Raw genomic sequence first — 12152 nt, forward strand, 5'->3', positions numbered from 1 at the left:
ACGCCCTCTGAAAAACAATTACATCTCACAAAAGGTGGTGTCTGTTGGGCTTATTTCTAGCTGGAAACAAGGGACCTTCCCACTAGAGCTTGGGAATAAAATAGAAGAGTGTGTCTACATTGGTAGGCTTATGAAGGCTTTCTCAAGTTTTTTGTCTATATTACTAAGAGAGGACAAACAGACAACATTCATTTGGGACAATTATTTTCAAATTTGACTCTGGTTTCTTTTCTCTCTCCCACCCAAACTATAAAGTAATCTATTACACTTTATATGACCCACCATAACACAAATCTGAAGGTTTCTTCAGTGAAATTACACAGTTAGGTCACACATCTTGTTTTCCATGATCTTATGAGTCTGAGTAGAACAAGTTTGGAATTGAGGCATGTAAGATGCAAAAGTCTTCTTACTAGAAGTTCCTAAGTTGAAATTATTTTCTACAAAGTGTGAGCAACTGTCCTGGAGAACTCTGATGTCCGTGAATAAACAGGGGGCTGGGAATGGGCACAATACCCTTGACTTGTCAGTCAAAAGCACACCACTCTCTCTCTTTTTGATTGAGGTGACCCCTAAATAATAGATAGACTTTTCATCATTATTTTCTTCAGGGAAATTTCCCTCCAATTTCAAAAGTTCATCCAATCCTTCTGAGAATGTGAGGTGTGGTGAAATTATGTTGGGACGCTGATCTGATAATATAAAAACTGCCTCGGCCTCTATCTCCCATGAGCTATTAGAGAAAGAATCCTTCAATGGAGAATTTTTGCTAGAGAAGCACTTGGTGACTGAACTATTTATAAGCCCTTGTTCTTCACCAGTTTCACTTGGTTTAGAGTTGCTGATCAGCGTGGCATATTTAACAAAGGGTTGTCTCTGGCTTTCGTCCTCATAGGTTACCTCGGTACCCTCAGCCTCAGAGAAGTTAACACTGTTGAACTGGTCACTAATACAAACAGAACCCTTTTCAAGATCTGTTGTTGAAAGTAGAGAGACCACAGTTGTTGGCACCATCTCATCTTTATTTTTCCATGATGTATCAACACTGATATCTTCTGAAATTGTTTCAGGCTCCAAAAGAAGAGGACCACATGTCACTGATGCTGTATGCTTGATAAAAAGATGCTCAAACGTTTCTGGCTAAAAGAAAAGACACATTTTAAGGCTCAATTATGTTAAAAAATTTTGCTTCATTATGTCATACTGGCAGAAATGGAAGTGTGTTAATAATAAAGAACATAAGTCAACCACAAATTAACTAGTTTTTGACTAAAATACACATATCAAAAAGCATAAGGAAGAGCCCATTTAAGATAGCATTTGAAAGTGGGACAAGACAGACTTAGACTTGAGTTCTTCCAATTCCACAACCATGAACAAGTACACTAACCTCTCTGCCTTTCAATTTCATCATCTCCAAAAATGTGCTTCATGGTATTGTGGCTAGAAATAAATTAGTGTCTGCAAGTGCTTAGCTCTCAGGAAAGACTGGTTACTGTCATTGGAAAATGCTATCTTCTGAAGATATTTTCTTCCTAATATGTTGTAGCAAATGACATTCCCACAAACTAAAAATTTTAGCCCAAAATAGAAAAAAATGGATTGAAATAAAATAAAATGACCAAAATAACTCATCTAAAAACAGTTAAAATAACTATGTTGTGAAACAAGATATGGTATGAAAGAAAAATAATTGTGTTGACTATTAAAAATTTATCTGCTGTGTACTGAGAATCTGCTTGAGACTATCTGAAAATAAGAGCTAATAATATCGTACGTTGAGAACAATGATGATGAAAGAGATGATCACGAACTGGTAAATTACTATTCCTTATAAATAACTTCACGTAAAAATATTTACTATGGACATGTGAAATGAAGACAAATACACAAAACAAATGTACATCATATTTTTTATAGAAGTGATCATATCACAAAGAAAACTCCTACCAAGCAACTACAAATCAAGAATCTGTGGGCAAAAAGCTCAATTCATACAATGTAAACATACTGAAAAAACAAATGCAAAATAAAAAAGCTGTTGATACATCACCTTGAAAAATTAACACAACTAAATTAAGGGCTATAGAAAATGTGTTCAGCTTATATATCATACATGTCATTTAACTTGAATTTTACAATTTTTAAACTAATAGAATTCAGATTTATTGCTTGAAATAATGGTATACCCAGCTGTTCTTCATAATGGCAAGCATATTCCATATAGAATACAATTTATTTAGCATAGTTTTATACTCAAGTAAAATATGTTAGTGATTAAAAGCATAAAGGAATAAATATACCAAGCGCAAAATATAATAATGGAATAGACTTATGTAGTATTAAAATACTGCATAACGACAAATACTGAATTAATACAACTTTCCTATTATTCGCAATCATAATATATGAAGAGAAAACTGTTCCTATGCCTGTTTTTTTTCCTGAAAGAAATCTATAGTTTTATAAATTTCTTCAAATATTTGCTTGCTCATTTTCTTTTTTCTTAAGGCTTCTACTATATATGCACTGAACTGTCTTAAAATTTAAATGAATCTACATATTGTCAAAAGAATTAGATGCTATCAATATGAAAACAAGGAATACATACAAAAAAAAACCATAACCATAGTCAAGATTACATGTCCTTCAAATGATGTGTTTGATATATTTCATGCTAAAATGTCATAATCAATAACTGTTAAAATCAAATACCGTAAATGCCTTCAAATGCATTCAGACAGAATATTTCACTTGTAATTGATAAGAAGTCTCATACTCATACACTATTAAAATGTTTTGTCAGTGAGTTATAAAACTTTATTAAAAGTATATCCATTTAAAAAATTTCACTATATGCATCCTTTTTTAAGATTTTAGAATAATCTGGGCACATATGAAATATGTGTTCAGTGGGCAGCAATTAAAGAATATCCTTTCATAATTCCACACTTAGATTTTACATTTCAATGACACCTATTAGAAGTCAAGAAGGGAAGAAAGACACATTCTTCCGGTTTTTGTAGAGTTCTTTTCTACTTTCAAATAAAACTACGAGTAAAATCTAAATATAAGGGATCCATATATACATATAGATATGTATACATAATAAATTTGAATACTGAGTTCATTAAACATAGTCTTTGGTTTGGTTTGAATGTGAGCAACACAACATAATTCATGTGCTGAATTCATAAAACTAGCAAGCAGTCTGTTTGAAAGTAGAAAAGTTCTGTCCTCACCATGACCTATTCATAAAAGCTCCAAAGAGTCTCCCTTTCTTGCATCACTGCCCATTTCCCTGCCTGCCGGAGGTCTTGGATGGTTCAGTGGAAGTAAATTAGATTTAAGTCATCATTAAACAAGAAAGCTGGATTAGAAGTCGATCCGAAGTCCCTTCTGATCCAGTCAATCTGACCTGGGTATGTAGGGTCATCCTGATATGAACTGTAACTCCCACTGTCCTGTGGCCAGCACAAACACAACTTTGGGCTTTCTTTTAACTGAAACGGAAGTTATCACTTAAGCCATTTTCAAGGATATTGAAAACTGAAATTCCCAGATTGAACCAAAGTTAGATACAAAAACGCCAGGAGATAATCAAAAGAACACCCGAACAGGCTGATTTTTAGGCTGACGTGTCTATAAAGGAATCTAAAATGGAAAAGTTTGGACATAAAAATACAAACTAAATATTTTCCCTGATTCTATACTTATAATCATTGTATTTTTAAAGCTATTTGTCAGATGTTGCAGTTTTAGAGTTCACCTAATTACAGCATTGTCTACTACATATTTGATGACATTTAATAGATATGTAATGACAGGAATAGCCATAATTTTCTTAATGTTTTATGACCAGGAATATGACAAATCAAAAGCCAGAAATCATGAATACTATTTTTAAACTTTAGATGATTTGAAAATTAATCACACATCCAAACTGAACTGGACTCAAATCTATATTTTGAACCCAAATTTACACATCTATTTTAAGTACTAAATCAACATAATCCACCATATGTTAACTCTCAGAAGTTCAACTGAATTTTTTTTAGATTTGCTCCCCTTCTTCAAAATGTAAAAATCTTCTAATACTCTATAGACTGTTGGGAAGTTGGCACATTGGGTTCATCTGTAGTGATCATGATTAGACTTCAAAGAATGTCCGTTCTCTGTTTAGATAAAATAAAACAAAATAAGAAAGCAAAATAAAAAATCACTCACAAAGAAAAAGATAAAAGATTTCAAAAAACATTGTCAAGCACGGATTCTGGACTATAAATTTTTGTGTTAGGTTACAATAATGCATCCTTTTGGGAAAGGGCAAAATTTTGAACTAAGGTGGCTTCTCCCGTTTTCTTAATGAATGTTTTAATATCAAACTCTAAGGGCAGCTTTAATTACCCCAGGAAGGGAAAAACTATAGGGAAATAACAGAATAGGTAAAAGGAGAGAAGAACAATGAGCTGGAAAAATTAAAAGAGGGAGAACCAACAGCAATATAGGATAGTTTGGAACAAGAAAGAATAAAAGAGGAGAGCAGTGAAAAGAAAAATAATAAAAAAAGAGAGAAAGAAGTGCTAAAAATGGTAAAGAATAGAATCACAGAACCATACATTACCATGGGTTTTTAAAATCTAGAAATAAGATCTGAGAAATCATAAGGTCCAAGTGTCTCCTGTTTTTCTGACAAAGCAATTGAGGCTGCCAAGATTATTTGCTAAAGGTTACATGGCTAATTAGAGTAGAGGGAGGACCCTGACTTAGTTCTTTTTTTTCTAGTCCAACAATCTTTCTATAACACAACGGAAGATGAAGAAGGTTGTCCCAAACACAAATAGGCAGAAGAACATGTTCTTTGTTTCCCTTTTACTACTCGCTGTGATAAAGTTCAGCTAATTAATTGATACTCTCTCCTGGTTCCTCATAACCTGAGGGCTATAAGGAACAAGAAAATAAACAAAACTGAGGTTACATTTTTAGGGGAGTGAAATACACACTTCTAAGCCCAGTAATGTGCATTTCCGGGCATAGGGGAGATGGCTACTTCTAAACAGAACTTCTAACTTGAAAATGCACCAGCTCTTCCACACATTTGGAAGGCCATCTAGCAATTTTAGGGATGCTTCTGATTCAGATCTGTGAGGACGGTGTTCTGGGAGGCCACGGGTTGTTGAGCTGCTTTATTTGGAGGCCTAGGGCTGACTGGGGAATCTAAGAGAGTTTTTAGATCCCAAGGAAAAATCTATTTGTTTCTAGCTTTAGCCCCCCAAAAGGAAGTTGTTAAATGGAGTAAACTCTTGTGAAAGTTGGCATAAATGTAGACACAGGAGCATGGCTGGATAAAAGCAAACAAACAAAAAACAGAGAATGAGAAAAATATTGTAAAATAATTAAAGAATAAAAAGGAGTGGAACAAATTGAAAATGAATTAAAGGAGCTTAAAATATCTTTCAGGGAAAAACCCAGGTGATTTGGATTTAGAAGACATTTAACAAATTAGGCAGAAATGCTAAGGTAAAAAGGTGCAAAACAAAGTAAGAAAGGTAATAGTTCTTTTACACTCTAAAATTTGAATTGGAAGAAAAGCAAGGCTAATGAGTTATCATAATACATTTTCTTACAACAAAAATTCAATCTATGTTTAAGATTCTGATTTTTAAGGTATAAACAGAAATGGTATTCTGACTCAAGATGGCTGACTGAACAGGTTTCTCTCTTGTCTCTATAGAGATTCTGTTGGAATGGCAGTATGTAAATAAGTCAAATACAGACCCACCACAAAGAAGATGATCTGAGAGGGCTAATGAGAAATGAGTAATTTTCATTCATTGCTAAAAGATAGAAAACAATTGGAAGAGTGTAGATCAAAGAAGGTGAGCAAAGAAAGCTGAAGACCAGAATATATCCAGCTGCAGCTGAGGAGAAAGAAAGTTAGCCCTGCAGTATACAGTGGAGACAGTGCGTGAAGAAATGGCACGCAAATGAAGACAAGAGAACTGTGGCTGGAAACTGGGGCCTAATGGAAGTTCTGTATATGGAATGGGGCTCTTCTACTCCTCTGCTGAACATGGAAGAACCTTCATGTAAGAACTACCCTTCACAACCAGACTGAGGGTTTGTTCTCAAAAGCAGCTAAGGAACTGTCTGGGGAGGAAGACAGCAGCCATGGAATATTGCTAGCTGAGAGCACATCTTTCCTCATCTGGCCAGAACCCTGCCTACTCACCCAGGGCAACAATCCCTGCGTATATACACTGGGCTCCCAGTCAGCCTGTCTACTGTTTCATTCCTAAACATGAAAGGAAAACAAAGGATTACCAGATATTAGGAGGAAAGTCTGAGATAATAAAAGAAAGGCCAAGATAAACAACAGGAACACATGACCTAGAAGGAACACAGAGAATTCAGGGAATAGAAGAAAAAAGAATTTTTAAAATAAAAGAACAAAAATCCTCGAATTGGTATTTCCAGCAACACTTAAGAAAATATGCATAAAACCAGAACAGAATACTCTGAGAAAGAATACTTGGAAATTTACAAAAATAATAGTATATAAAAATACAACAGAAGCACTGGAAGAAGAGGGTATGGCAAGGCCTCAGAATGTAACACACACACACACACACACACACACACACAACAAAGAAACAGAAAATATGAGATAAAAGGTAAGAAATGTGGAAGATCTATGCAGAGGGTCCATCATCCAACATACAGATTCTAGAAAGAGAAACAAAGAAACAAGAGGAGAGGAAATTATCAAAGAAATAATATAATTTCTTAGAATTGACAGGAGACATGGAATTGAAAATCTTTTCAAAAAATAACCACATTAAATAAAAAAAGAACCACTCCAGATTCATCACTGAAAATTCAAAACAACAAAAATGAGGAGAATATTTTTGAAAAAGGAAATTAAAAGTAAACAGTGAGGAGTAAAAATCACAGTAGTATCTGACTGCTCAGAAGCAACACTGGATAATATATGTTAAGGCAGGAATTATTTCAATGTTCTCTTGGAAAGGCTTTTTCTAAGAATTGATACTCCACCAAACTAATAATCAAGGAGGGCAGAATAAAAGGAAGTTCAGGCATGGAGAGATGGAGACTTATCACATACTTCTTAGGAGGTTACTTAAGGGTGTAGTTAAGAAAGATGAAGGAAAGGAATCCAGGAAACAGTACTAACCAGAAACCAGTTAAGGGAAAGTTTAGAGTGGTGGCTTATAGTAATTTTAGAGAAAGCCTAGTCCTGACTGAAGTAGGAGGATAGAGGAGTTCCTAAAGAGTGCACTAGAACAACGCTTCCAGTAAAGATGGGGTAGTGGCTAAAATAGGTAACATAACAGCATAGATTATATAAAGGGAAGGGAGGGAAGAGGAGGGGAAGGAGAAAGAAAGACAGCATGAAAAGAAAGAAAGAGCATGAAAAAAGGAAGGAAGGAAGGAAGAGAAGGAAGGAAGGAAGGAGGGAAAAAAAGAAAGGAAGGAAAGAAAGGAGAGAAAGAAAGACAGCATGAAAAGAAAGAAAGGGCCCAGCCCCAGCGACACAGAAGACGGGTGATTTCTGCATTTCTGCTTGAGGTACCGGTTTCATCTCACTAGGGAGTGCCTAACAGTGGGTGCAGGACAGTCCGTGAAGCGCACTGTGCATGAGCCAAAGCAGGGCGAGGCACTGCCTCACTCGGGAAGCGCAAGGGGTCAGGGAGTTCCCTTTCCTAGTCACAGAAAGGGGAAACAGACGGCACCTGGAATATCGGGTCAGTCCCATCCTAATACTGCGCTTTTCCAACGGGCCTGGAAAACGGCAAACTAGGAGATTGTGTCCCGCACCTGGCTCGGAGTGTCCTATGCCCACGGAGTCTCGCTGATTGCTAGCACAGCAGTCTGAGATCAAGCTGCAAGGCGGCAGCGAGGCTGGGGGAGGGGCGCCCGCCATTGCCCAGGCTTGCTTAGGTAAACAAAGCAGCCAGGAAGCTCGAACTGGGTGGAGCCCACCACAGCTCAAGGAGGCCTGCCTGCCTCTGTAGGCTCCACTTCTGGGGGCAGGGCACAGACAAACAAAAACTCAACAAGAACCTCCACAGACTTAAATGTCCCTGTCTGTCTGACAGCTTTGAAGAGAGTAGTGGTTCTCCCAGCACGCAGCTGGAGATCTGAGAACGGACAGACTGCCTCCTAAAGTGGGTCCCTCACCCCTGAGCAGCCTAACTGGGAGGCACCCCCCCAGTAGGGACAGACTGACACCTCATTCAACCGGGTACTCCTCTGAGACAAAACTTTCAGACGAACTATCAGACAGCTGAATTTGTGGTCTCACGAAAATCCGCTGTTCTGCAGCCACCGCTGCTGACACCCAGCCAAACAGGGTCTGGAGTGGACCTCTAGTAAACTCCAACAGACCTGCAGCTGAGGGTCCTGTCTGGTAGAAGGAAAACTAACAAACAGAAAGGACATCCACACCAAAAACCCATCTGTACATCACCATCATCAAAGACAAAAAGTAGATAAAACCACAAAGATGGGGAAAAAACAGAGCAGAAAAACTGGAAACTCTAAAAAACAGAGCACCTCTCCTCCTCCAAAGGAACGCAGTTCCTCACCAGCAACGGAACAAAGCTGGATGGAGGATGACTTTGATGAGTTGAGAGAAGAAGGCTTCAGATGATCAAACTACTCTGAGCTACGAGAGGAAATTCAAAACAATAGCAAAGAAGTTAAAAACTTTGAAAAAAAATTAGAAGAATGGATAACTAGAATAACCAATGGAGAGAAGGGCTTAAAGGAGCTGATGGAGCTGAAAGCCAAGTTTCGAGAACTACGCGAAGATTGCAGAAGCCTCAGTAGCAGATGCGATCAACTGGAAGAAAGGGTATTGCTGATGGAAGATGAAATGAATGAAATGAAGAGAGAAGGGAAGTTTAGAGAAAAAAGAATAAAAAGAAATGAACAAAGCCTCCAAGAAATTTGGGACTATGTGAAAAGACCAAACCTACGTCTGATTGGTGTACCTGAAAATGACGGGGAGAATGGAACCGTTGAAAAACACTCTGCAAGATATTATCCAGGAGAACTTCCCCAATCTAGCAAGGCAGGCCAGCATTCAGATTCAGGAAATACAGAGAACGCCACAAAGATACTCCTCGAGAAGAGCAACTCCAAGACACATAATTGTCAGATTCACCAAAGTTGAAATGAAGGAAAAAATGTTAAGGGCAGCCAGAGAGAAAGGTTGGGTTACCCACAAAGGGAAGCCCATCAGACTAACAGCTGATCTCTCAGCAGAAACTCTACAAGCCAGAAGAGAGTGGGGGCCGATATTCAACATTCTTAAAGAAAAGAATTTTCAACCCAGAATTTCCTATCCTACCAAACTAAGCTTCATAAGTGAAGGAGAAATAAAATACTTTACAGACAAGCAAACGCTGAGTGATTTTGTCACCACCAGGCCTGCCCTAAAAGAGCTCCTGAAGGAAGCACTAAACATGGAAAGGAACAACCGGTACAAGCCACTGCAAAAACATGACAAATTGTAAAGACCATCGAGGCTAGGAAGAAACTATAGCAACTAACGAGCAAAATAACCAACTAACATCATAATGACAGGATCAGATTCACACATAACAATATTAACGTTAAATGTAAATGGGCTAAATGCTCCAATCAAAAGACACAGACTGGCAAACTGGATAAGGAGTCAGGACCCATCAGTGTGCTGTATTCAGGAAACCCATCTCACGTGCAGAGACACACATAGACTCAAAATAAAGGGATGGAGGAAGATCTATCAAGCAACTGGAAAACAAAAAAAGGCAGGGGTTGCAATCCTAGTCTCTGATAAAATAGACTTTAAACCAACAAAGATCAAAAGAGACAAAGAAGGCCATTACATAATGGTAAAGGGATCAATTCAACATGAAGAGCTAACTATCCTAAATATATATGCACCCAACACAGGAGCACCCAGATTCATAAAGCAAGTCCTCAGTGACCTACAAAGGGACTTAAACTCCCACACAATAATAATGGGAGATTTTAACACCCCACTGTCAGCATTAGACAGATCAACAAGACAGAAAGTTAACAAGGATATCCAGGAATTGAACTCAGCTCTACATAAAGTGGACCTAATAGACATCTACAGAACTCTCCACCCCAAGTCAACAGAATATACATGTTTTTCAGCACCACACCACACCTATTCCAAAATTGACCACATAGTTGGAAGTAAAGCTCTCCTCAGCAAATGTAAAAGAACAGAAATTATAACAAACTGTCTCTCAGACCACAGTGCAATCAAACTAGAACTCAGGATTAAGAAACTCACTCAAAACCACTCAACTACATGGAAACTGAACAACCTGCTCCTGAATGACTATTGGGTACATAATGAAATGAAGGCAGAAATAAAGATGTTCTTTGAAACCAATAAGAACAAAGACACAACATACCAGAATCTCTGGGACACATTCAAAGCAGTGTGTAGAGGGAAATTTATAGCACTAAATGCCCACAAGAGAAAGCAGGAAAGATCCAAAATTGACACCCTAACATCACAATTAAAAGAACTAGAAAAGCAAGAGCAAACACATTCAAAAGCTAGCAGAAGGCTAGAAATAACTAAAATCAGAGCAGAACTGAAGGAAATAGAGACACAAAAAACCCTTCAAAAAATTAATGAATCCAGGAGCTGGCTTTTTGAAAAGATCAACAAAATTGATGGACCACTAGCAAGACTAATAAAGAAGAAAAGAGAGAAGAATCAAATAGATGCAATAAAAAACGAAAAAGGGGATATCACCACCGATCCCACAGAAATACAATCTACCATCAGAGAATACTACAAACACCTCTATGCAAATAAACTAGAAAATCTAGAAGAAATGGATAAATTCCTCGACAAATACACCCTCCCAAGACTAAACCAGGAAGAAGTTGAATCTCTGAATAGACCAATAACAGCTTCTGAAATTGTGGCAATAATCAATAGCTTACCAACCAAAAAGAGTCCAGGACCTGATGGATTCACAGCCGAATTCTACCAGAGGTACAAGGAGGAACTGGTACCATTCCTTCTGAAACTATTCCAATCGATAGAAAAAGAGGGAATCCTCCCTAACACATTTTATGAAGCCAGCATCATCCTGATACCAAAACCTGGCAGAGACATAACCAAAAAAGAGAATTTCAGACCAATATCCTTGATGAACATTGATGCAAAAATCCTCAATAAAATACTGGCAAACCGAATCCAGCAGCACATCAAAAAGCTTATCCACCATGATCAAGTGGGCTTCATCCCTGGGATGCAAGGCTGGTTCAACATACGCAAATCAATAAATGTAATCCAGCATATAAACAGAACCAAAGACAAAAACCACATGATTATCTCAATAGACGCAGAAAAGGCCTTTGACAAAATTCAACAACGCTTCATGCTAAAAACTCTCAATAAATTAGGTATTGATGGGATGTATCTCAAAATAATAAGAGCTATCTACGACAAACCCACAGCCAGTATCATACTGAATGGGCAAAAACTGGAAGCATTCCCTCTGAAAACTGGCACAAGACAGGGATGCCGTCTCTCACCGCTCCTATTCAACATAGTGCTGGAAGTTCTGGCCAGAGCAATCAGGCAAGAGAAGGAAATAAAGGGTATTCAATTAGGAAAAGAGGAAGTCAAATTGTCCCTGTTTGCAGATGACATGATTGTATATCTAGAAAACCCCATTGTCTCAGCCCAAAATCTCCTTAAGCTGATTAGCAACTTCAGCAAAGTCTCAAGATACAAAATTAATGTACAAAAATCACAAGCATTCTTGTACACCAATCACAGACAAACAGAGAGCCAAATCATGAGTGAACTCCCATTCACAATTGCTTCAAAGAGAATCAAATACCTAGGAATCCAACTTACAACGGATGTGAAGGACCTCTTCAAGGAGAACTACAAACCACTGCTCAGTGAAATAAAAGAGGATACAAACAAATGGAAGAACATTCCATGCTCATGGGTTGGAAGAATCAATATCGTGAAAATGGCCATATTGCCCAAGGTAATTTATAGATTCAATGCCATCCCCATCAAGCTACCAGTGACTTTCTTCACAGAATTGGAAAAAACTACTTTAAAGTTCATATGG

At 37.6% G+C, this 12152-nt stretch overlaps 1 protein-coding gene across 1 annotated transcript in view; it reads right to left on the bottom strand.

Moving 5' to 3' along the window:
* Positions 1-315: 315 nt before the first annotated feature.
* LEPR (leptin receptor) overlaps positions 316-12152 on the bottom strand; it is a 97216-nt gene continuing 85379 nt past the window's right edge. The window contains exon 18 of the mRNA XM_032136369.2: positions 316-1140. Coding sequence (XP_031992260.1) covers positions 316-1140 — 825 coding nt within the window. The remainder of the gene's footprint in view (positions 1141-12152) is intronic.

Source organism: Hylobates moloch, unplaced genomic scaffold (genome assembly GCF_009828535.3).
Source record: "Hylobates moloch isolate HMO894 unplaced genomic scaffold, HMol_V3 SCAFFOLD_18, whole genome shotgun sequence".
In the NCBI taxonomy this organism is placed as follows: domain Eukaryota; kingdom Metazoa; phylum Chordata; class Mammalia; order Primates; family Hylobatidae; genus Hylobates; species Hylobates moloch.